The 26,607-nt window shown below is 33.0% G+C and overlaps 6 protein-coding genes across 7 annotated transcripts; 5 read left to right on the top strand and 1 right to left on the bottom strand.

The window, feature by feature from the left end:
- The first annotated feature begins 268 nt into the window (after positions 1-268).
- Positions 269-2,228, top strand: LOC125605796 (gamma carbonic anhydrase-like 1, mitochondrial). The gene is made up of 2 exons (XM_048775274.1): positions 269-701; positions 1,659-2,228. The coding sequence occupies exons 1-2, from the start codon at positions 320-322 to the stop codon at positions 2,033-2,035; spliced, it is 759 nt and encodes a 252-aa protein (XP_048631231.1). The 5' UTR covers positions 269-319; the 3' UTR covers positions 2,036-2,228.
- A 130-nt stretch (positions 2,229-2,358) lies between these two features.
- LOC106415523 (egg cell-secreted protein 1.4-like) lies at positions 2,359-3,219 on the top strand. Its single transcript, XM_022696856.2, has one exon. The coding sequence runs from the start codon at positions 2,791-2,793 to the stop codon at positions 3,121-3,123; it is 333 nt and encodes a 110-aa protein (XP_022552577.1). The 5' UTR covers positions 2,359-2,790; the 3' UTR covers positions 3,124-3,219.
- A 3,092-nt stretch (positions 3,220-6,311) lies between these two features.
- Positions 6,312-7,750, top strand: LOC125605800 (extensin-1-like). The gene is made up of 2 exons (XM_048775280.1): positions 6,312-6,394; positions 6,601-7,750. Exons 1-2 carry the CDS (start codon positions 6,352-6,354, stop codon positions 7,365-7,367), a joined length of 810 nt encoding a protein of 269 aa, XP_048631237.1. The 5' UTR covers positions 6,312-6,351; the 3' UTR covers positions 7,368-7,750.
- Positions 7,751-9,237: 1,487 nt separating this feature from the next.
- Positions 9,238-10,106, top strand: LOC106415503 (protein TRACHEARY ELEMENT DIFFERENTIATION-RELATED 7A-like). Its single transcript, XM_013856245.3, has 2 exons — positions 9,238-9,521; positions 9,739-10,106. Exons 1-2 carry the CDS (start codon positions 9,479-9,481, stop codon positions 10,089-10,091), a joined length of 396 nt encoding a protein of 131 aa, XP_013711699.1. The 5' UTR covers positions 9,238-9,478; the 3' UTR covers positions 10,092-10,106.
- A 7-nt stretch (positions 10,107-10,113) lies between these two features.
- LOC125605799 (F-box/LRR-repeat protein At5g63520-like) lies at positions 10,114-12,795 on the bottom strand. 2 transcript variants are annotated; one of them, XM_048775278.1, is made up of 10 exons: positions 12,570-12,795; positions 12,338-12,442; positions 12,162-12,254; positions 11,968-12,081; positions 11,708-11,809; positions 11,579-11,618; positions 11,285-11,440; positions 10,997-11,184; positions 10,807-10,928; positions 10,114-10,598 (listed from the first exon to the last, which is right to left on the bottom strand). In XM_048775278.1, exons 1-10 carry the CDS (start codon positions 12,765-12,767, stop codon positions 10,199-10,201), a joined length of 1,518 nt encoding a protein of 505 aa, XP_048631235.1. In that variant the 5' UTR covers positions 12,768-12,795; the 3' UTR covers positions 10,114-10,198. The 2 variants fall into 2 exon arrangements, with proteins under 2 accessions (XP_048631235.1, XP_048631236.1); XM_048775279.1 differs by having other exon boundaries at positions 10,114-10,480; positions 12,570-12,794.
- Positions 12,796-20,459: 7,664 nt separating this feature from the next.
- Positions 20,460-23,435, top strand: LOC125605795 (heavy metal-associated isoprenylated plant protein 7-like). Its single transcript, XM_048775273.1, has 5 exons — positions 20,460-20,630; positions 20,731-21,019; positions 21,610-21,812; positions 22,146-22,236; positions 22,815-23,435. Exons 1-5 carry the CDS (start codon positions 20,622-20,624, stop codon positions 23,384-23,386), a joined length of 1,164 nt encoding a protein of 387 aa, XP_048631230.1. The 5' UTR covers positions 20,460-20,621; the 3' UTR covers positions 23,387-23,435.
- The last annotated feature ends 3,172 nt before the right edge of the window (positions 23,436-26,607 follow it).

Raw genomic sequence — 26,607 nt, 5'->3', positions numbered from 1 at the left:
ATATATGTATAATAATAAACTTACCCGTTTCATATAATGTTCATAGTTTTTATTAGTTTCCTCGCTCCTCATCGTTGAATTGTCAAATTAGTTTAGTCACTCATAACGATCAACGCAACCAACCAGAGACTTCCTCATCTGAAACAAACGACGCCGTTTCTTTTATTGGGCTTACAGTAATTAGGGCCAGTAAAATCATATTTGTAACTAGGCTTACTCTAATCAGGCCCATCAAAGCCCAATTTATATCTCGTTTAGTTTCACCTGAATCTCTCTCTCTCTCTCTCTCTCTCTCTCGTTGATTCCAAAATCCACAGCAATGGCGACTTCAATAGCTCGATTCTCTCGAAGAGCTCTAACTCCCAACCCGATCCGTCGCTTCTTCGCCACTTCCGCGGCGCTCGCGACGAACACGGAGGCGCCGAAGCCAAAACTGACTGTATCACCGTCGCCGGATCGTGCGAAATGGGACTACAGAGGACAGAGGCAGATCATCCCTCTGGGACAGTGGCTTCCCAAGGTAGCCGTCGACGCCTACGTGGCGCCCAACGTGGTATTAGCCGGTCAGGTCACGGTCTGGGACGGCTCTTCCGTGTGGAACGGCGCCGTTTTGCGAGGCGATCTCAACAAGATCACTTTGGGGTTTTGCGCGAATGTTCAGGAACGGTGTGTTGTCCACGCCGCGTGGTCTTCACCAACAGGTTGTTGTTCTCTTTGAGTTACTTACACATTGTCTTTTGCTTGAAGGGTCTCGTTTCTGTGTTTAGCTTCTTTGAGGCTGTGTTTGTGATAGGAAATGAAGAATCTTTACTGACTACATATGCTTGAGCTTAGGTTCGAGAGTTCAATAGAGTAGCTAAACACACGGTAGATACATGATGGATCATCTTGTGTGTATATGTGATAGGAAATGAAGAATCTTTACTGACTATATATGCTTGAGCTTAGTATTGAGAGTTGAATAGAGTAGCTAAACACACGGTAGGTACATGATGGATCATCTTGTGTAGCATACCTAGTAGTTATTTGGGGACAATGTTGAAGTAAAGGTTATGACTTTTTGAGAGGATTATGCAAAGGATTTAGCTTTCTGACTAGAAAATAATTATATGATGATTTAAAGTCAAGAGCTTGGTTGTTTGCTCCAAGTTTTGAGGCAATGGGTCAGTGTTATAGAGGGACTAGTTTGTTTTGATTAGGCTCTCTGCTATGTAAGAATGTATTTGGACTTGAGGACACGCCAATAGTATCTATTGTCACTATTGGTCTACTTCTTGTCAAGGGCCAGAGCATGTTGCGGTTGTGCATCACCCTTATACACTATAGTCTTTTCCTGAAGATCTGACTTTTTGACATGATGATGATTCAAATTTTGATTCTACGGTTACCGTCTATTTTTGTTTTTTTTTTTGCTCTAAGTGAAAGCAGACCAGTCTGTTTTGGTTAGGCTCTCTGCAATGTGGAAATGTATTTGGACTTCATCACACACTATTCAATCATGTTTTAGGTCTCTAAAGGTCTACTTGTCAAGGGGTAGACCATGTTTTGGTTCTGTGTCATCGTTATACACTATATAAAGTCTTTACCTTTATTCTTAAGTTCTGGTTTTTGATAATGATGATTCATAATTTGATTTTGGGGTTGCGGTAATTTTTCAGGATTACCAGCAGAGACGTTGATAGACAGGTACGTGACCGTGGGTGCATACAGTCTTCTAAGATCATGTACCATCGAACCAGAGTGCATCATAGGGCAACACTCGATACTAATGGAAGGTTCTTTGGTCGAGACCCGGTCAATACTGGAAGCTGGTTCGGTTGTGCCACCGGGAAGAAGGATCCCGTCAGGTGAGCTATGGGGAGGCAATCCAGCAAGGTTTATAAGAACGTTAACTAACGAAGAATCCTTGGAGATTCCGAAACTCGCTGTTGCCATCAACCATTTGAGCGGAGATTACTTCTCTGAGTTCTTGCCTTACTCCACTGTCTACTTAGAGGTAGAGAAGTTCAAGAAGTCCCTTGGAATCGCTGTTTAGAAGTCTCCCTACAAGCTTCTCTTGTGGGTTTCGTGTGCTTATGTCCGTCTCTATTGATTGCAATAAGTAGGTGAAGAACATCAAAAACATTCAAATGTTTTGTCTCTCTATTTTTTTGGTTTCTTTGTAAACTGATTTTGGCTGGATATTGCCTGAGTGATTGATAATGGCGAGAACTTCTTGTTTTGTTGTCTATGGACAAGCAAAGATTTGCAACATAAATAAACAAAACAAATGAATAAATATAGCCAATCTGTTTTACAAAGAGTTTTCACCTTTTTACACAACTAAAAAAATAATTGAAATTTATTTATGTTTTAAATAATTATATTTGTTTAACCTATAACTTCAGAGATCAATAAAATTATTTATAATTAAACCATTTTTGTAGTCAATATTAATGTTAAAATAAATATAAATAACATTAAAATTTTAAAGTGATATTTTGTGTAACAATAAAAAAATGTCAAATGACACTCTTTAACAAACAAATGAAATAATTACTTGAAACCTTTTACCATATCTTTCACAGAAAATGAACCTCGTCAAACAAAAATTATGTAAATATGTTACTCAACATGGGTTACTTGAGAAATCTTTAAATCAGTTCCGTTGCATGTAGTGTCTAATCAGTTACGTACGTTAATAACCCATTTCTCATTCTATAAATACGAAGTTTCTTCACACAGCCAAACCACACAAACATCAAAGTGAAAAGAAGAAAGAAAAAGAAAGAGATAAGACTGATTAGAGAAATGGAAAGCAAATCAAGAGCTATTGCCTCCTTAGTCCTAGTTGTAGTCTTAAGTGTTGCAGGTTTGATGACTCCACCAGTTGTAGTAGCTCATGAACAACCACCTCAGTCTCCTATCAACATAGAGAAATGTTGGTCATCTATATTTAACGTCAATGGGTGCGTACTCGAGCTCTACAGATCAGTATTCTCCGGAAAATTTGGCAATGTTGGAGTCGCATGTTGCAAAGCATTTTCAACCATTGATGCTAACTGTTGGCCTCATATGTTTCCATTGAACCCGTTCTTTCCACCTCTTATCAAAGACAATTGTGCACACATTGTTCCAGAGTGAAGTAGACCATCGTTTAGCTTTAGAAAACTTTGTATTCATGTTCCAAGTCTTATGAGTGTCAAATCAAATAAAATAATTGTTTTCGTAGAATCCATTGAAGATTGTGCTAAATTAGTAACTCTATTTTTTTCTCTTGGTCACGAATATATAAAAAATATTACATATGAAGACTGAACGATTTATGTATTTATTTACTTGTCATTTTTTTTTTGCTAACATATCTATGTACTTGTCTCTTGAACCAAAACGTGGGTTAACTATATAAATATAAAAGCTAGATTCTTAATAATAATTCAAGAAAGTGTTGTGTTGGTCTCTTTAAATTGGATTTCGTAGAAAACAGAATGTAAACTAACACATCAATCACCAGGTAAACTATGTTCTGGTACATGTAAACATGTCACGTAAATGTCGATGAGTATTAAAAAAAAACTAGTGTAATTGTTCTTACATAACCCCTCTTGTCACGGCCTGAATCCTATAATCAAAGGTCATACAGTCATACGGACAGACTCATGTGGTCTTTGGTTGTATCCTTTTAGGCATATAATGAAAGGATTTGATTAAATGAATCCAAGAGGTTGTGTATAGTATTTTAAGCTCAACGTACACAAATGTTTTAGTGACTGATCACATAATTTAGGACTCATAAAGACCAAGACAGAACTGTTGTCGTTTTTAGTGACTGATCACATAAAAAGATATTTGCATTGTTGAACTTAAGAGTAACTTTTCTTGAGGAGAAAGTTGTTGTCGCTGATCAACTCGATTCCCATGAAATATATAAGCCAAAATGGAAACAAATTTCACAAAATGTGGTTTTTATGAATATATCTCATATTAATATATTTCTTTCAAAAACTGAATCGAGCTAACCACTGTATTCGTAATTGCTTAATTGAAAGTTGAGACTAAAACCAATGTACCGGAATAAGGTTTTTCAAGTTGCTATCATAAAACGAACCAAATTTGAAGTTATAGAATGTAAGTGGGTCAATTTTTTCATAACTTTCACATCTCCCGTTTCAAAAGTCAACATGAACACACTTGATGACTTACCGTTAAAACTCAAATTAATGTGGGAATATTTAATACATTTGATTATTTGAACCTGGATCGTGAGTTACAGTTTGAAACCATTATTTATATGTTACACCTCTACTTATTAAACAAATTCTTACTTCCTGATCTATAAATTCTAGGTTTCTTCCGATATTCAAAACCATCTAAACATCTAAAATACAAACCAAAAAGAAAAATATCTAATTATAGAAAGAAAGATGGGAAGAAAATTTATTGTCTCTATGATCATAGCCATAATCCTTTGTGCTACTATTTTTGTCACTCAAAGTGAAGCTCAACTCCAGAAGCCACTGACGATTCCTGGATTTTTTGCCCCTGGTTCACCTGTTGATCTGATAAAATGTTGGTCGTCTCTCTTCAGTGTTGAAGGATGTGTACTTGAAATCTCTAAATCAATTTTCTCAGGAAAATTTGAAAATGTTGAAGCCGCATGTTGCAAGACATTCTCAACCTTAGACGCAAATTGTTGGCCCCATATGTTTCCATTGAATCCATTCTTTCCACCTCTTCTCAAGGACAACTGTGCTAGCATCATTCCTAACTTCTCAGCACACAATTGAAACCTTAGATTTGTAGAGTATTCTCTAGCTATAAGAAGTTTTATGTTTAATTGTTTTTTTTGGAGAAATACGAACTTATGTCTATCTTTTGACCATTAATATCCTCAATAATTTCAAATCTCTTAGTAATTATCGTTCATAAGTTTTAACTTTGATTGGGATTTTGGTGACAGTAACACACAAAGATAGGAATCGAGACAGATTAAAACTGAAGAATGTGATCTAAGAAAAATCTACGTGTTAGACAGAGTCTCGGTGTGGAGGCTTTCATCAGTAAGACTAACAGAAGGTAAGTCAAGTTAAAAAAAATGAAGCTGCGTCACATGAGACACGTTGAAAATAAGCTCATCGTTATCTTTCTTCCAGTTAGAACACAAGTGTGGGGGAAAAAACACACGTGTATGTGATAGAAAGATGCTTCGTTAACGTAACTATCAAAATTAATATCAACGTAAACAAGTTTCCTGTGAGGACTTACGTTTTATACTGCGACTGAGTTCGTACAATTCTTGATGCCTTAATATGAATATTATAAGTTTCTGAAATAAAGTCGAATTTGAAATTACATTAAATGGAAATTTATACAACTATACTGTATGATCCGAAACAATTTAAATTTATAAACCAAACCAAGTCATAATTAATTAAAATATTTAATTATAATAAAAATAGCAATGATCAAAATTTACTCTTATTTAATATAACATGTAAATACAGTTTATGTTATTTAAAAATAATAGTTTATAAATTACTCCAAAAAATTATCTATAGATTTTAAAAATTATAATAAAAGTTAATATCTAAATAGTAATTAGTTTTACCTATAATTTTGAATTGATTTAATATTATGGATGATTTTTCATTTTACATATTCTACAGCCTAAATAATAAAGATATAGGAATTTTTAATATATATATATATATATATATATTTTGTAACTTTCGATGATAAAAAAACTGCTGACAAAAGAAAACACTAATTATGACTGGCAAAAATTAGTATAATTTTGATGTAATCTTTAAATTTTAAAAATAAGGTTACATCATGATTTGTAAAGTTTGATGATTTAAAAATAAATAAAGCTAAAAGGTAAGATAAAATGCTGATTTGAAATTATGTTAAAAATGGAAGTATATACTATATAGTTAGAACAAAATTAAATGTATATATAAACTAAACCAAAGATTAAAAAAACAAATATATAGTCATAGATGATAAGGGTTTTAGCCAGAGCTCCTTTTTATTGCTAAGAAATTGTTTTAGCCAGAGCTCCTTTTTAATAATAAAAAGGCATAATAAATGTTTATTATATTTTTTTACCAAAAAAATGTTTATTATATTTATTCAAAAGTTAACAATAATTAATGTGAATGAATTGATAAGCATCTAAGTAAAATGTAGCAAATTAGCAATTCACTCAAACATTGATTATCTTTATTCAAAAACTTAGCATTTCACTAAAACACTAATGATCTTTATTCAATTTAGAACCCTCTCCATGTACATCTATATAAAAAGAAGAGAACCTTAGCCTTTGTCATCGTCACTTAACAATCTAAATCACTTGTAAACGAGAAAGAAAATATGAAGCTTATCTTCTCGGTCGCTCTCGGAGTCATTGCATCTTGTATGCATCTCTCTCTTTCCTTTTTTTAATAACCAAAAGTTTACACATACCTCGTGCATGATACTATTTTATATACATTTACAAGAAAACATATATAAATGATCATTATTTTCAAACTATACTGAAACATCATTTTCTGATGAGTTGAGTTATTGGTAATTTATTTTGTTTCTTTATTGAAACTGTTGTGTGTGTTGGTTGTGAAGGTTGTGCGAGAAAGATGCCGAATAAGTTCCCCCAATCTTGTTATAAGACTCCTCCGCCGCCACCACCGATGGATGAAGCAAGAGAGCTGTCCACGGAAGAAATTATGTTCCCCCCACCTTGCTATAATACTCCTCCACTGCCATCACCATTGGATGAAGCAAGAGAGCTGTCCACGGAAGAAATCATGTTCCCTCCACCTTGTTATAAGACTACTCCACCGCCACCACCAGTGGATGAAGCAAGAGAGCTGTCTACGGAAGAAATCATGTTCCCCCCACCTTGTTATAAGACTACTCCACCGCCACCACCAGTGGATGAAGCAAGAGAGCTGTCTACGGAAGAAATCATGTTCCCCCCACCTTGTTATAAGACTACTCCACCTCCATCACCTCTGGATGAAGCAAGAGAGCTGTCCACAGAAGAAATCATGTTCCCACCACCCTGTTATAAGACTACTCCACCGCCACCACCGGTGGATGAAGCAAGAGAGCTGTCCACGGAAGAAATCATGTTCCCCCCACCTTGTTATAAGACTACTCCGCCGCCACCACCGGTGGATGAAGCAAGAGAGCTGTCCACGGAAGAAATCATGTTCCCCCCACCTTGTTATAAGACTCCTCCACCGCCACCACCGATGGATGAAGCAAGAGAGCTGTCCACAGAAGAAATCATGTTCCCCCCACCTTCTTATAAGACTCCTACACCGCCACTACCGATGGATGAAGCAAGAGAGATCTCCACAGAAGAAATCATGTTCCCCCCATAAGACTCCTCCACCGCCACCAACAATGCAAGAATACTGATTCGTCAAATATATAAATGTGATTGACAATTTGTCTTAAACTTTACCTATATAATTTGAAATAAAAAATTTCATGTGTCTTGTTCTCTTGAAAACATAAAAGAAACAAATGCGTTTGGATTAAGAACATGCATGCATACGAGACAACAAGATACACAGAACTAACAACGTGAAGACATCTTTCACTGCTATTTTCTTCCTTCTCCTCACCCTCCTCCACTAACAAGCTTCTTCCGATCTCACCGTGGCAGAATACACCACCAAAACGTAACTCGGGAAGTTCTCCAAGAACGGCGAGCTATCTGCGTTAGGACAACCAAAAAGGGAGTCACTACGTACCTACCAGCGAAAAGAAAACCTCCAATAACTTCCTGTTTATTCAGTTTGGACATGATGTTTCTAAGCTGAGAAGATACATCACTCAGTGATGCTTCAGCCACTGTGAGGTCAGGGATGTAAACTTGGAAATGGTCACCCGTTTTGATTCCAGCGCCTTTGACTGTTAGATACTGTTCATTGGCTCTGATCAAAACCAATACAAATAAATAAACTTAAATGGGTCGAAAGGAACTGATCATTGTTCAATAATTTTAGGCGGGCGTCTAAACTGAATTTTTTATATTTTAAAAAATTTGCGGACAAAACCGATTTTTAGAACACTTCATGTAATGAAACATGTGAATATTTACCCAGTAACTTGATGAAATACAACTGAGGCCATGATCTTTGGCTTCTGATCCAAACCAACCGAGTATTATCTTCTTTTTATCACTCCAATGTAGGGATCATCAGCCTCAGCCTCCTATCCACATATTTATTTAAATGAAAGCACTTTAAAAATAAAATAGGAATTTAGCACTTTTATATAGTTTTGTTTTAATTAATTCATACAACACTTCTATTTTAATATAATATATAATGAAATTTATAAAAAATAGCAAACAATTTTTATTTTTTTGTTTATAATTAAAATTTTAAATAATATTAATGTATAATAAAATTATATTTTTATTATGAACTTATTACTTTATTAAAAAAATTTAAATTTTCAATAAGATTTGGTTAGATTCTTTCTCAACATATTTTATTATAATTAAAAATAAAATTTAAATCTAAATTTCCTCAACAGATTTGTTAGACTAAAAATAATCATTATGTCATATTAAGGCATATTTTCCTTAATTTTATAAATTATAAATGCAAATGCTCTTCTAAAAACTTCATATGATAGCATTGGCCATAGAGCATTTGGAGAGCATTAGCATTTAGTAAATGCTTCTCTAAATGATTTTCTAACAATTGTTGATTGAATAATATAGAACATAATGCTAATGCCAATGTTCTACCAATCAAGACCTAAGTAATTAATTAAATGGTCATACTAAGACTTGTCTATATTATATAAAAAAGTAGGACTCTAAATTAATAGAATAGATATTATGAAATTTATAAAAATAACAAACAATTTTTAATTTTTTGTTTTATAATAAAATTTTAGATAATATTAATGTATAATAATATTGCATTATTAATTATAAAAGTAATTATTGCATTATTTTATAAAAATATTTAAAACTTTTAATAAGACTTGGTTAGATTTTTTCTCAACAGATTTTCTTATAGTTAAAAATAAAAATTAAATCTATATTTTCTCAACAGATTTGTTTGACTAAAAATAATCATTATGCCATATTAAGTAATTAATCAAATGGTCTTACTAAGACTTGTCTATAGTAGATAAAAAAATAAGAATCTAAATTAATAGAGTAGAAGGTAAAATAAATGTTTATTTTATTTATTCAAATGATAACAATGTAGTTGGCGGAAGAATCCGCATGAATCGGATTTGAAAAGGCAATAAAAAGATACAGTAATTAATGTTTAATTGGTAAGCATCTAAACAAAACTTGACAAATTAGTAATTCATCAAAATTAATTATCTTTATGTATTCAACGTAGAACAATGCAGGTAACGCTCCCCAGTACATGTGTATATATAAAGAAGAGAACCTCAGCTCTGTCATCATCACTTACAATCTAAATCACGTTGTAAACTAAACAAAAAAATAAAGAAAATGAAGCTCCTCTTCTTACTCGCCCTCACAGTCGTTGCATCTTGTATGCATCTATCTCTCCTTCCTTTTCTCTTAATAACCAGAAGTTTACACCTCGTGCATGATAGTATTTTTTAATACATTTGCAAGAAAACATATATAAATCATCATTGTTTTCAAACCATATTGAAATCATTGAATCATCATCTTTCTAATGAGTTGAGTTATTGGTAATTTATTTTGTTACGTTATTGATATTGTTGTGTGTGTTGTTTGTGAAGGTTATGCGAGAGAAGTGCCGGATAAGTTCCCTCCAGGTGTGACTCCTGACACTCCTCCATTTAGTTATGTTACTCCTCCGCCACCACCACCGTCCAATGAAGAAACTAAGTTCCCTCCAGGTGTGACTCCAGACACTCCTCCATTTAGTTATGTTACTCCGCCACCACCACCATCCAAGGAAAAAACTAAATTCCCTCCGGGCGTGACTCCAGACACTCCTCCATTTAGTTATGTTACTCCGCCGCCACCACCGTCCAAGGAAGAAACTAAGTTCCCTCCAGGTGTGACTCCTGACACTCCCCCATTTAGTTATGTTACTCCACCGCCACCACCAACAATGAGAGAACACTGATTTGTAAAATATACAAATGTGATTGATAGTTTGTATTAAAATTTTACCTAATATAATTTGAAATAAAAGTTTTTCTTCAAAACAAAAAACAAACAGATGTGTTAGGATTAAGAACATGCATAAGAGACAATAAGATAAACAGAACTAACAACGTGAAGACATCTCTGACTGATAGTTACTTGCTTCTCCTCTCCCTCCTCCACGGACAAGCTTCTTCCGATTTCACCGTCGCAGAATACACCACCAAAACGTAGCTCCGGGAAGTTCTCCAGGAACGGTGAGGTGTCCGCGTTTGGACGGCCAAAGAAGGAGTCGCCACGTCCACTACCGGCGAAAACAAACCCTCCAACAACTTCGTGCTTGTTTGGTTTGGACATGATGTTTCTAAGCTGAGAAGAAACAGCAGTTAGTGATGCTTCAGCCACTTCGAGATCAGGGAGGTAAACTTGGAAATGGTCACCCGTTTTGATTCCAGCGCCATTGACTGTAAGATACTGCTCATCGGCTCTGCATAAACCAAAACGTATTTAAAAAAAAAAAAAAACTTAAATGGGTCAAAAGGAACAGATTCAATGTTCAAACATCACTAGGCAGTGGTTAAGAGTCTAAACCGATTTTAAAAAAAATCATTTCAAAAAATCATTTCGTTCATACCCGATTTGCCGACTAAACCAATTTTTAGAACACTTCGTGTAATAAAACTTGTGAAACTTACCCAGTAACTTGATGAAACACAAGTGAGGCCATGATCTTTGGCTTCTGATCCAAACCAACTGAGTATTTTCTTCTTTTTATCACTCCAATGTATGGATCAGCCTCCCAGAGCGGGTTTCCTAACTGAATATCATATAAGTTTAGTTACAAAAGTCTAGAGAATGGATAAAGAAAAGTTTTCAGATGCGTACCAGATTTGCTTCTATGTCATCTAGAATTTGTTCTCCATTAAGAACCTCAGCTTCTCCAATTCTTTTTGCTGTCATAAGTGTAGCAGGCCATTTAGGGAGAGTACTAATGGCATTAGCCACCTTGTACCTCAAATCAACCGGTGACAATCCTCTTGATATAGCAGTGTGAAACTGAACTCGTCCAGCTTCTGCTTCATATACGTCAACAACTTGAGTTGAGAAACACTTGGGTAAAGTAATCAACAAACGTCTCATGGTGTAGATGATATTAAAAGCACAGACACTTACCAATGGGTCTGCGTCTATCTCTTGCGAAGATTAAACCTGCGAGAACTCTGCTCTCATCTTTATGCAACTGAGCATTACTTAATTCATTAGCTCGTTTCTGTAAGAACTCTCCCTTTTGATCACCCACAATAATAGTTTCTGCAGGCATGGCATAGTCTGCAATGCATAAAAATTACATTACACTAACAATAAAAATGAAATGTTTCAGTAGTGCTCTGAACTTCAGTCTCAAATAAGTAAATACTTTTGGCTTTACAAAACTGAAAAAAATGTACCATAAGGCAGTACTCATACCCAATTTTCGAATGATAGGTTCTGTGGCATGAGTATCCTCCTACAAAATGCAGCATGAAGATACAAACACACACATAAGCATAGAATTGAATACAATCCAACACAAGTAGAACCCAAAGTATAGTTCACCCCGAAGAGCATAAGACAGGCTGGTTCAGCATGATCTGAAACCTCTGACACGAAGTTCCTAATATCCATCACAAATTTGTCACCAATCATCGCTTCAGTTTCCTGCAAAGACATCAACCACACCAACTCTATTTATAAAGAAAATCATTATGATACACAGTAGTTTTCTTTTTCTATAAGCAAATGAAGCAAATCTATTAATTAAAAAAAAAGAAAATTATAATGTTGAGTACACAGATGGTTGTTTGTTAGATAGATACCTCTTTTGATTGAATTACAGGAATAACGTCGACTTTGATTCCTGGCAAGTAGCCAATGGTCAACAGTATAGCAAAACTTGGACAAATGTGCATGCCCTGATCATTCTGTTTGACCTGTAAACATGATATATAAGCTTAGAAAAACAAAAACAAAACTCAATTATTCTCGAGGAAATGAAAAAAACAATCAAAACCTCTCCAGCCTTGTCGTTACACACTTCTTTTCCCAATACTCCAGCAACTATGGATACAATAACAGGAACCCTTGTTCCCACTCTTTTAGTTATCTACATTACACATCATTACCATTAACAAACATTAAAATCAATAAAAAAACAAAGATGGGAAGAGCATTAACGAGCATATATACCAGACTCAAAGTGTCTTCCATGTTCCCACATGTAATGTTTGCAATTACAAAATCTGGTCGAATTGGCTCAGACAAAGCCTTATCAATTGCTTCTTCTACAGCTTCCTGCAATAAAAACACACACACACTAAATTACACTAAAGCTTCCTCTTTTATAATCACAATCTATAATTCTCCATTGCCCACATATCAAAATCAAAACTTTACATGAAATTAGGGTTTCTCAGCTTACGAATTGATGAGGGTTTCTGGAGAAAGCAGAAACCATTTTGGGGCGAGAGAGGATGCGATTGCAGACGATGTTCCACGATCGGTTAACGCAGGAGGCGAAAGCAAACGGTTTCGCGGGTAATCGTAGGAGAATGTTCTGGAGAAGGTCGTCGTTCATTGAGGCGATGAACGCCATATCTGTCTTCTTCGATTTCTCCATCTTCTTCTTCCGCCGTGAGATGATAATGTATTTGGTTCTTCTCCGGCGAATGTGTTTGGGCTTTTTTTTCTTTTACAAATGACATTGGGCTTTTTATAAATAGGCCCAGCGTTATTTTCTTTGATATCAGGCCCAATATCTTAATTTTATTTGTTCCTAATGCATTTGATATGATATAATTATTTGTAAAAAGCTTATTTAATTTTCAAAACTATATGCGATCACAAAAAAAAAGAGTATAATGATTTGTTTTCAAAAAACCTTATGATGCTTTGTGGATATAATTTTAGTTGCGACATTTTATATCATAAAATATTTTTTAACATAAAAATCAATCTAAACAACTAATTGAATAGTTCCCTTCACTTATCAAAGTGCAGTGAAACAAATTTACATACTTTCAACTTTCAATTTAGAGTTGATAAACTGAATAGCTAATGGAAACATATTCGGATATCACTGACAAGACAAAATAAAGAATAAAACCCACAAAACATTGAGATAAGAAAATCTTATCTTTAATATGTCACATTGTACTTGTTTTGGATGCAGACACAAAGTATCTTTGGTTCTGTTCAATATATCTTTAAGTTTTTAAACGAAGAATCTTGTTTCCAATCTCAACATTTGTTTCATTAAAGTGTTATTGGTTTTTGTTAGGATGTCTATTGTTTTTTTTCTCTAAAAGGCGTTACGAAAAGCGACCAGCCTCGTGAGTGTGCATGTTGGATGGTTCATTGTATTTAACCAATCCAACTTCAAATCCGGTGACTTAACTTATGCAGATGTATAAAAATTCCGTGTGAAGTTTATTCTACTAATGTTTGTTTTACGCTGCACACACTCAAAGATCTACATATATACACTTTAACATATGGTTAAAAATGTTTGTTTAGATCGATGGTATCGTACTAATACCACGTAATACGTGGAAAAACTACCATGGCCATGAAACATTGGTAGGAGGTCATATCAAAGAAGATTATATCAAACACATGAATGAGGAGAATATTATATCTATCACTACAAGAAAACAGCGTAATTCTGACGGACATTCTGACGGAAAATGAGATCCTCGGAATATTCCGACGAATTTCCGAGGAAATTCCGAGGAAACCCAAAATTTGGGGTTCCTCGGAATTTCCTCGGAATATACCGATGAAATACCGAGGAAATCATATTTCCTCGGAATATTCCGAGGAAATACCGAGGAAATCATATTTCCTCGGAATATACCGAGGAAATCATATTTTTTCGGAATTTCTATTAATTTATATTGTTCCTCGGAATTTCCTCGGAATATTCCGAGGAAATTCCGAGGAACACATGTTTGGGGTTTCAAAACATCAAATTTTTTTGCCCTATATCATTTCTTATACAAATGCAATGCATACCATTGAGGAATCTTTGTATAGATGATCATAAACCATGAAATAACAAAATTTCAAAACGAATTGTAAGTATTCCCTTTACCGTTCATTAAAGTGTATAAGTGTTTCTCTTATGTTGTGGGGATTTCGTTCATACAATCGGAAAAGTGTTATATAAGTGTTTCACTTAAACAAATTTTTGACTTCATAATCAGTCTAAGACACTTAATAAGGGTTATATAAGTGTTATTCAAACCGCAAAATGTTGTTTTCGGTTTAAAAACCCTACTTCCTCGGAAAAGCCTCGGAATATTCCGAGGAAATTCCGAGGAAAAACAAGTGTTCCTCGGAATTTCCTCGGAATATTCCGAGGCTTTTCCGACGATTCAGGGCTTTGCTTTTAGGGTTTCTGTTTCTTCGGAAAAGCCTCGGAATATTCCGAGGCAATTCCGAGGAACACTTGTTTTTCCTCGGAATTTCCTCGGAATATTCCGAGGCTTTTCCGAGGAAGTAGGGTTTTTAAACCGAAAACAACGTTTTGCGGTTTGAATAACACTTATATAACCCCTATTAAGTGTCTTAGACTGATTATGAAGTCAAAATTTGGTTAAGTGAAACACTTATATAACACTTTTCCGATTGTGTGAACGAAATCCCCACAACATAAGAGAAACACTTATACACTTTAATGAACGGTAAAGGGAATACTTACAATTCGTTTTGAAATTTTGTTATTTGATGGTTTATGATCATCTATACAAAGATTCCTCAATGGTATGCATTGCATTTGTATAAGAAATGATATAGGGCAAAAAATTTGATGTTTTGAAACCCCAAACATGTGTTCCTCGGAATTTCCTCGGAATATTCCGAGGAAATTCCGAGGAACAATATAAATTAATAGAAATACATGCACATGATATTCTTTTTCCTCGAATTAATGAAATTATTCCGAGGAAATTCCGACGGATATTTAAGTGGCCGTCGGAATTTCCTCGGAATATTTTCATTTAACCGGGCAAACAAGCCGCCAAATATTTCGCGAAAATTGAAATTGAAAATACTGAGGAAATTCCGACGGAAAATATCCGTCGGACCCTAGGTTTTATAAACTCGAAACACATCTTCTTCCCCATTTCTCTCTTCTTCCTCTCCGGCGATCTCTCTCTCCTTCCGGCGTTCTCCACCTTCTCTCGCGACGATATCTCCGGCGAATCCTCTCCATTCCCTTACAAATCATGTAAGGACCTTATCCCACTCTCTTATGTCCTATTTGTTAGGTTCTTAAGTAGATTTGATGATTTTAGAAGTTTTTTGATAGATTTTTGTTAGGGTGATTGGGTAGGATTGTGATTTGTTGTGTAATAGGTTTAGAATTGTGATTTGGTTGTGTTGAATTGATTTAGAATTTTTTTATAAATTTTTTATTATTTTTGTATTTACAAAACGTTTTTCTATATAAATTCGATTTTACAAAACGTTTTTTGTATATAAATTCGATTTTCGGATTTATAAAAGATGATTTCATATTTATAAAAATATTTATATTTATTAAAACTAATTTTGTATTTATAAAACATTTTTTTGATTTATAAACACTATTTTTTTATTTTTGTATTTATAAAAACTATTTTTAAATATAAAAAACGTTTTTTGTATATAAATTCGATTTTTGGATTTATAAAAGATGATTTCATATTTTAAAACTAATTTTGTATTTATAAAATATTTTTTTTGATTTATAAACACTATTTTATTATTTTTTGTATTTATAAAAGCTATTTTGTATTTATAAAAAGATGATTTCATATCTATAAAAATATTTATATTTATAAAACTAATTTTGTATTTATAAAACATTTTTTGATTTATAAACACTATTTTATTATTTTTTTGTATTTATAAAAACTATTTTATTTTTATAAAAAGATGATTTCATATCTATAAAAATATTTATATTTATTAAAACTAATTTTGTATTTATAAAACATTTTTTTTATTTATAAACACTATTTTATTATTTTTTGTATTTTTAAAAAAATATTTTGTATTTATGAAAAGATGATTTTATATTTATAAAAATATTTATATTTATTAAAACTAATTTTGTATTTATAAAACATTTTTTTGATTTATAAACACTATTTTATTATTTTTTGTATTTATAAAAACTATTTTGTATTTATAAAAAGATGATTTCATATTTATAATAATATTTATATTTATTATAACTAATTTTGTATTTATAAAACATTTTTTTTATTTATAAAAACTATTTTATTATTTTTTGTATTTTAAATATGTTTTCTATTTTAATTTTAATTTTATATTTTCGAATTTCAATTTAAAAAAATAAATTTATATTTTTTTTTTAATTTTGGAAATATTCCGAGGAAGTGTATCCCTCGGGATATTCCGACGATATCTTCCTCGGAATATTCCGAGGACTTTCCGACGAACTTGTGGTCCTCGGAATTTCCTCGGAAATTCATTTCCTCGGAATTCCGTCGGAAATTTCCGAGGGATTTCCGAGGAAAAATGAATTTCCGAGGAGTTATTTCCGAGGACTTTTTTCGTCGGTATGTCGTCGGAATAGCGTTATTCCGACGACATACCGACGATTTTTTCCCTCAGTATGTCGCTGTTTTCTTGTAGTGTATAAACCAATGATCTAAATGACATTATGTTCAACGTTTGTTATGTGGTATTCTCTACTATAACGTAAGTGTCATTGCATCACAATCACCATGTAATTGTACATTTTCACCCATTTCTACTAAAGAATGCCAAGAAAATAGTATTATTAATTCATTACCACTTTGGAAATAAATAATCTAACGTTAGATGAATGAACTTTTCTTATTATATACCACAGTTAACTTTTGTAATAATGTATTTAGTTAGGTAATTATTGTCACGCTCAAGAATTAATCGAAAAAAAAACACTACTGAAAGTTTTTCAAGGCCAACAACTTCCACCGTTGAGTTTGAGGTGGGCACAACTCAAGAATGATGTGGATTAATAAAGAAAACAAGAGCCAACAAAAACGGCCGTTACGTCATTACTATTGCTGACTCTGCGTCAGCTCTTGGATTCGTTTTCTCTGCTGAAAGCATTTAATTATACCATATCCATCATTTATATCACTGCCATAAAAGAGCGACAAAATCTCATATTTCACCAAACTGGATTATTAAAAATATGAGCATACCGGTTATACTCATAACAATTGGGGTATTTTTTTCGTCAACTGATTTAAAACTAAAATGAAAATCATTGACCTTTTATACTGGCATGTGTATAGTTAAGATTATTTCAAAATAAATTAGTTGTACATAGGAAATGTTATAAGGAAATTCAGAGCCTCTTTTGGTATAACAGTGCTGATGAGCTTCAGTTTCTAGTACTTATTAAGTGCCCAAAAACATAACGAATCAAACAGGCAATCGTAATTATACTAGATCAGCTATATTATAAGTTTTTTCTATATTGTAAGTTATTGTAAGTGCTAGGACTCAGCCTTCTGCTATGGTTTATGTTGACTCCGTTCCTCCGAGATGGTTCTCGGCTCAGGAATCTACTTAGTTTAGCTTTGCTTCTTTGTTGAAAAAAAAAAAAAAAAAAAAGTTATTAATTTCATCACTTGATTTCTCACCCTTTTACACCAACAAAGTTAGCACCTGAAACAATTTATTTGTTTCTAGCATTATTTTAGCATGTTTTGTTCTGTAAAATTATGTTTGCTATGTTTTGTAACGTATTTTATTTTACGCGCTCGATACTATCATTGAAGTATCAAAATAAACAAGGGAAAATAAACGTAAGAATGATATATACTCTTTTTAAGTCAAAAAAAAAAAAGAGAAGAATCCAAGTCCGCAAAGTCCACATGTGTAAGCCTCGGTAATGCGAAACTTTGTCCCACAGTGCGTACCAAAGTTCCTGCACCAACGTGTGAAGTCTTACCTGGCGCCACGTCAGGATTCAATGCATGGGAAAATTGAGGTGATAATGTTACGTAATACTTAATACTAATCAGTTTCCACGAAAACAAACTAAATTTATATGTACAAATTTTACAAACTCATCTAAAACTCGTAACTGGAGCTTGTCAACAAAAAATATTTGGTTATATAATACTACTGTAGTGAGAAAATCGAATTATGAGAAACATGTAGATGATGGTAAACATATAGATGCTGGTGGAACCAGCGACATATTTTTATTATCTGCCTGTTCGTCTGTTACCCTACCATTTTTATCCAGGTGATTCATCTGAATGTTATATAAGTAGGGGATGCAGCTGATATCTATACACTGTATAAGTATTTCTTTCTAAGACATTGTACTTACAGCATGATTAACAAAAGGTTCTTAAAGTTTCTTATATTTCGCTAAATAACCCATGCTTTTAGTCTGGGAAAACAAAATTTCTAAAACGCTGCATTCAGTATAAATGGACCAAAAAGAAAACACATTTGATTTTAACTTTGACAAAGATAACCAATAAACAGCCATCGCTTACTTTGATGTAACGGAAGTTCACCCTAAGTGGTTCATTTATACTTACCCTAAATTCAACAAATTACTTAATTAGACTAAGTTACCAAGTTTTTGCCACAGAATAAAATAATAAAAAGACTATGTTGTCAAGGATTTAATTTCTTTTCGGTTTCAACAAACAACACAACCATTATCTTCTTCTTGATGTTTTTTTTTTATTTTGAGAAAGACCACTATCTTCTTGTTTCAAAAAAAGGAAAACATCATATAAACTTTTTAGTCGAGGTAAGAAATCAATTCTATTCAATCACTATCTGGGAGAGGAAAGACAATTGAACTTATAAGTTGAGGTAAGAAATCAGTTTGAAAGCATAGTTCAAGATTAATTTAGAATACAGAGATAAATTGTCTTATGGAAACTATATTCGTAGACTATAGTCTGGATTTTAACTATTTACTCCAAGAACGATAAGTAGAATTATTAGTTTCATAATACCATATCTTATCTATATAAGTGATTAACCATATTCAACAGTAACAAAATATTGTTTTTTCCACACAAAAGGAACACTAGCTCACGTTGGCTACTTCAAATTTCTACTAAGTTTATTTATGAACGCCGAGTAGAGTACTTTCATAATGATTTCAGTTAGTCAATATGACAAGAATATTCAGTTTTTCAAAAAGTTGGTGATTAATTATGGTTTTAATAATAAATATCACATATATGTGCGTGTGCTGTATTGATTAAAGGTTAACATGTGCCACTATGTCACCATTGTGCTCCCTTCTGTAGATTGATTTTTAAAATAAAAGTTCACTGGAACTTTATGTTTAGCAAGAACGCCCACAGGTATTAGTTGTTATCACGAATGCCGTGTTTGTTCACTTCACCATGAACATCTCATGTTACATGCATTTTATTCCGTTACTCAATTGTGTGTGTATATATTTATGTATATATTTTCTAAACATATATTCATGTATATATTCAGTATAAAATTCGAGAGTAAAGAAGTTCTCTAGAGATTGTAAGAATTAATTATTTTTCTTTTCACTAGGTAGATATCAGTATAGAAGTTTATCTTGTATATATACATGGGTTATCTACTTATTTCTAATCCGTAACAAAACAAACAACTTACGAAGATATAATTTTCATATGAAAGTTAAAATATTTATGACTTAGAAGATTTTGATTAAAAATATTTATGACTGAGAATAATTTGATTAAAAATATTTATGACTGAGAGTATTTTGATCCATTGTTTAGAAGTAATTATAATTTTAATTCTATTGAAAATAGCAAGGAAATTTATATTTAAAAACATATTGTTGATGTAATTATATATCAACCAAGATAAAATTTGTAATGCTTGTAAAAATAAATAATTTTGAAATTAATTTGGTTTCCACAAGGGCAACGCTCGATTTGGAAAGATTTCAAAAATGAAAACCATTGCTATATAAAATATTTAAACCATTAATTAAAATTCTGTATTTAAAATTTGAAGATATAACTTTTAAAAATACATGAGCGAGTCCATTAACTGTCAATCTCAAGAACTAGAACTGCGTTTTGACAGTTTTAACTTCTTTTCTTTTTGAAGCCAGTTTCAAAAAAAAAACTTCTTTACTTTTTTCATCGACAGTTTCAGCTACATATAGATAAACACATATTGCGTGACTATTAGGTGTATTTTGACTGATAAACTATTGAATGAAATATAAAATTACGAACTAAAATAATAACCAATTAACTTCAAACAGATTCACGTATAAGTCATGTTTAAAAGGGAATAAAACAAAATAATTTACATTTCTTTTCAGATCTTGAGGTCCACAGTTCCACCTTCTTACCAACACCCAAGTGGTTCTTTAGAGAGAGAGAGAGAGCGTGAGAGAGATTTATAAGCTTCACTTTGGGCATTACAATTTTTTGTGAACATTGAAACACTCAAAACTTAACCAAAAACAAAAATGGGAGAGGTTCAAGAAAATCCCAAACTCTTATATCATCTTTTCAAATCTCATAATAATAATAATAATTTTGTTCTAACTAAGACTTTAATAATTTTTTTGGTTCCAGGAAGAGAAGAAGCAAGAAGCACCAGAGGAGAAGAAAATGGAGGAGAAGAAACCAGAAGAGGAGAAAAAAGAAGAAGGAAAGAAAGTGGAGGCTGATGAGAAAAAGGGAGAAGATTCTGAAAAGAAAACTCAAGAAGGAGAAGCTACTAAAGATGCCAAAGAGGATTCTCCTCCGGCGGCACCGGAGGCTCCAGCGCCACCTCCACCGCCGCAAGAGATTGTCCTTAAAGTTTACATGCACTGTGAAGGCTGTGCTAGAAAAGTCCGCCGTTGCCTCAAAGGCTTCGAAGGTATGTATTAAGAATATACTATATCTAAAAGTACATACTTCTTTATATCAGTTCTGCATTTTCATCTACATGTAATAATCTTCTAAAAAGAAATAATACATTTTCGTTTTATTCATAGACTAATTTCTCAAAATCCAAACGTTTGCCATCTGCTTTTACAACACAATTTTATTTGTTTAAGATGATTAATCTTGTGGTTCATTTAAAAATATATAAAACAAACACTCTAAACAAAAAATTGCCGTTTGATTTTTTTCCACCAAATTACATATTAAAAAAACAAGCATCAGATAAGTAAATTACTGTAACTATATATTGTTTCTGCCAATTACAGTTTTTGGTTAATTTGGTGTATAAGTATAATTAATATTCGTCTTTTTTTAATATTCGTCATATATTTTGTATGTAGGACCACACAAAGTTTGGGTTATGCTTTTAAGTATTACCATTACAAATAAATAAAAGAAACAATCAAAGTATAACATTCTGTTTTTTGGTAAACATGGCAATATAATGATATATATATATATATATATATGACTATATACAAATATGATTTGAATCTTGGATTTTTGGTTTAATTGATTTAGGAGTGGAAGATGTGATGACTGACTGTAAAGCGGGTAAAGTGGTGGTGAAGGGAGAAAAAGCTGACCCATTGAAAATCTTAGCCAGAGTTCAAAGGAAGACCCACCGTGAAGTGGTGCTTCTTTCTCCTATTCCTCCGCCATCTCAGCCGCCGGAGAAGAAAGCAGAGGAGGAGAAGCCCAAAGTGGAAGAGAAGAAAGTGGAGGTAACTTTCTTTATTGTAATTTTTTTTGTCTAGTAATGAATTTTTTAAAAAAAAAAATAAAGGTAATTTTAAGGGTTGCTTTTTTGGGGATGTTTATAACTATTTATTCAGAGTAACGATTAATTAATATATCATTCAGTTAAAATGAGATTATTCTCTCTTTCCAGTGAATTCACATGGGGGTGTACTGGTAGATTAGTATATTTTTATCTTTTTATTGATGGTTGTAGAACTAGATTTTTTCTGATTTTATTATTATAATTTAATTTACATATATGGAATCTGGATTACATAGTCGTTTTATTTAAATTTCCGACGATCTTTTTGTATCAGCCTCTCGTAGTAGTTACGGTGGTCCTCAAGGTTCACATGCATTGCGAAGCTTGTGCGACGGAGATCAAGAAACGGATCATGAGAATGAAAGGTTAGTTTTTTTCTACTAAATTGTTTAAATAATCTAATATTGGTTAAGATATTGGACTTTTTATACAATAAGTCCAATATTTAATAGCTTTTATCTGTTTTTTTTTACAATAGCTTTATCTGTGAAAGCAACACTTCAAACTTAAAGGAAATTTACTGAAAAGTGATAGGTAACAATTAAAATGAAAATATATGTTTTGGGGGGGATTTTAGCCCTTTTTCTCGTCTGTCCTGACTATCTTCGGTAGATAAAACGTTTCAATATCTTGCATAATCATCCACTTGTCACCAACTTTATATCGTCTTTCGTTAGTTCTTTTTCTGATTACCAGAGCTTTCGTTAGTTCTTTAGTCGTATCAAATTTGGTCCATACAATTTCAAATCTAGATGATATTGCTTCGACTTTAAAACACATGCACATGTATTATTTATTTATTTAGCCATTCTAACTTTTAAAAAGCATATGTTATGTTATCGTTTTTTAATAAATTATATGTAGTGGGGTCAAAATGTATATAGCCCGACTTTAGTAGTTTTTTTTTAATTATTCATTTTTGTTTGAAACAAATAACTTTTAGGAGTGGAATCTGCTGAATCCGATTTGAAAGCTTCTCAAGTGACGGTGAAAGGAGTGTTCGAACCGCAAAAGCTCGTAGAATACGTTTACAAGCGTACTGGAAAACATGCTGCAGTTATGAAAATTGACCCACCACCTCCGCCGCCACCTGAGGAAGCTGCTGCCGCCGCGGAAGCAGAGAAGAATGAAGAAAGAAAAGGAGAAAATGGCGGTGGAGAGTCCAAAGGCGAGGAAGGGAAGGACGAGAAAGCAAAGACTGATGAAGAGAAGAAAGAAGGTGACGGCAGCAAAGGTGAAGCGGGGGAGAATGGCGGTGGTGGGGAGGAAGAGGCAAAAGTTGTGGAGGTGAAGAAGATAGAGAATCCATATTTCTACTATCATTATCAGCCGCCGCGTGTGGCAATGCCGCCTTATGCCTATCCTCATTCCTATCCACCCCATGCATATCCTCCTCAAGCATATCCTCCCCATGCATATCCTCCTAATGCATATCCTCCTCATGCATATCCTCCTAATGCATATCCCCCTCAGATATTCAGCGACGAGAATCCAAACGCATGTTCCATAATGTAACAAAGAAACTGCAAACGCTAAAAGAATATGTGGGAAATATTTTGAACAATTTGATTAAGTGGATACATACGGGGCATTAAGTTGTTACTTATCTAATTGAAACTCGTGGAACAAACTCTAGAGTTCATATCGATAGAGTCCCACACATTGCTCAAGAGAGGGCAATTGCGCCCTATCCTTTTTCAAAACTACATGTAGATTTTAGATTTCAAATATGCCCCTTTTGTTACCACATTGTGTTTTTTTTTTCTGGTTCAAATTACCACATTGTTTAAAGTATATATAAACCCCGTTTTACAAAAAAAAAAGAGTAAAAAGAAATTATCGGTGAATATTAATAGTTAGGTCACTTAGGTGAAACACTTTATCTCGCATCTATCAAAATAGGTTCGTCCATTTAATGCATGCTTCCTTAGTTTATTCATGCCATCGGCGTTAGGGGTGGGCGTTCGGGTATCCGTTCGGGTTCGGGTCGGGTATTTCGGATTTTCGGATATTTCGGTATAGAGGTATAGAACCCGTTCGGGTATTTCTATACTTCGGATCGGGTTCGGGTATTTTTAGTTCGGGTTCGGTTATTTCGGATCGGGTTCGGATATTTAGATTTTGAAAAAAAAAATTTAAATTTTTCATTTCTTAAATTTCTTGTATTTAAGAATATAAATTTTACTTAACTTCTTTTTTATTTTTAATAGATTAAATGATTAATAGATTTGGACATAACATTTTAAAACTAAAAATGCATTAATTTAGTTATTGTTTTAAAATTTTGGATGTAACTTTTTGTTAATTTTTGAAATAAAAAAACTTGACATACTTTTTAAGTGAGTAGCAAATCATTTTTTCCGGAATTGTATATATATCATATGAACTTAAAGTATGTGTAGTATTAATATAATTATTTTATATAAAATGAGAGATGTAAACTAGAAATATAAGGTTAATTATACATATGTTCGGTTATCTTCGGATATCCATTCGGGTTCGGATATTATCCATTCGGGTTCGGGTATCCAATCTCTCCTAATTCAATACCCGTTCGGGTATTTTGCTACTTCAGTTCGGATTTCGGTTCGGGTTTTTCGGATCGGGTTCGGGTGCCACTTCGGATATCGGATAAAGTGCCCACCCCTAATCGGCGTTTGTCAATTGTGTTATGATTATTATTTTTTGATAAAGGAATTGTGTTATGATTAACTCTTTATTTTTCCTAAAAGTTTATGATTATTTATTCTGAAATCATTTGTGTCCATCATGTGTTGCTAGAAACTAAACGGTGACTCGTAGTATCAATCAATCATATAAAATAAAATTAACAAGAATCCTATGCTTTTCATTTTGAGATTTTAAAGCAATAAACAGAAAAATTAATTCCCTGAAAAATAGTATTATTTTTATACAATGTGGACAATCAAGTTTAGTTTTATTTGAATATGGACAACATATATACTGCTACAGTGCTACAACAAATATAATACGAGAATTTTTTCATATAGAGCTAATTTCATTCCAGCCAAACAAATAACCAAATCATTTTTCTGGTCCGGAACTCAATAGTAAGCAAACAGTGAACACAGCTCGTGATGTCTTCGCATGGTAAGCAAAAGAACAAAGAACATTCTATTCCAGCCAAAGTAGTAGACTCCAGAAACCTCTCTCTCTCTATCTCTCTCTCTCTCTGTGTCTCTCTCTCTATCTCTCTCTCTCTCTCTCTCTCTCTCTCTCTCACCCGTGTAGCGCGTGAATCGTGAGGGTATAATACTACAACGAGCCATGATGTGACGGTGTTAACAAGTCGACCTAACGTGATGGGTCCGTGCCATCTCTCTGAGGACGTACAGTTTTATGTATGAGCCCACGTGACCGCCACCACTTCCTCTAAACCTGTGCTTTCGTACTCCAACTTTTGTCGCTTCTTTTATTGGACGCACCGTTTTTATTTTCTTATTAAATGTACTCGATTCCTCTTCGAAACACACAAGATTAAAAAAAAATATAGTACGTTGCTCCTTACTTTGGTAGACAAAAATAAGTAACTTATTCACTTTATTTTTTGTTTTCTTTCTAAAAATAATGAATCAATTTTAAATAGTACTAACCAATGTCGGTAGATCAATTCACTATTTTCCCTTTTTTAAGAAAACTATTGGTTAGTGTTAAATTTTTACAGCAAACGAAATGTTTTTTAGCTAACATAAGAACTACTATTATAAAAAAAGGAACTACCATTAATTGTGATAGAAATAGCGATTAGAATTTTTTTTCATAAAATGACATAATATTTAATTGCCATTGATAGGAGTATTAGTTTGTTTTTTCAAAGTATTAAACTGTAATAGAAATAACATAAAAATTATTATAGTAACCCGTTTTTTTCGTTAACTAAGTATTACAAGTGCAGGCTTACTTGGAAACTCTCTATTTTATTTGTTTTATAGCATTGCACAAAATCGTTAGTACGTGATATTTTTCTTTCTTCATAATTTTGTATAAAATAATTTGCCTTAGTTATGTAACGAGTTTGTTAAATTGGTATCCTAACAGTAGTTTACTTATCATAAATTACAAATTCTAGAAGTATATGTTTCTCTTTCACCTTTTTACAAAAAAAAATATATGTTTCTCTTTCACGAAAATAGGGTGGATGGACTATAGCATTTATTAGTTTTGCTGGTCTTTTCTTCTTTCTGTTAACCTTTGGGAATTGGGACCATATCGGTATCAACTACGTCGATAATCGAAATCATGCATGTTGACACGTAGATATACGTTTTTTTTGGTAAAATTGATATCGTTTCAGACAAATATATATATACGTATATATATGTATACGTATTGTTTTTAGTTTTTTCTTTTTGCTAAAAACGTATTGTTTCTAGTTACGTGTTGTTTGCATGTATATAAACGTATACGCATGAACGTAGAGAATTAGTTAATTCACGTAGGTTGACAAAATAATAATAAATTCACGTACAATTAACTACTTTATGCAATACGTAACCTAAGCGACATATCGACAACCATATATAATCGAGCATGGCTATGCAGGCATGCATACATCGGTAACAACTATATTTTGCATTAGCATGCCTGTGCATTATAAAAATAATACTTTCATTAGTTAGCCTGAGAATTTACTAGTGAAATTAACAACTCTATACAACCGCAAGTTTGTTTCCTCAGTTAAAAATAACAATGCTCTACGCCTCTACCTCTGAGAC

Source organism: Brassica napus, unplaced genomic scaffold (assembly GCF_020379485.1).
Source record: "Brassica napus cultivar Da-Ae unplaced genomic scaffold, Da-Ae ScsIHWf_802;HRSCAF=1149, whole genome shotgun sequence".
NCBI classification, from domain to species: Eukaryota; Viridiplantae; Streptophyta; class Magnoliopsida; order Brassicales; family Brassicaceae; genus Brassica; species Brassica napus.
Note: the sequence above shows the minus strand (reverse complement) of the source record. Positions and strands in the feature narration are given on the sequence as shown.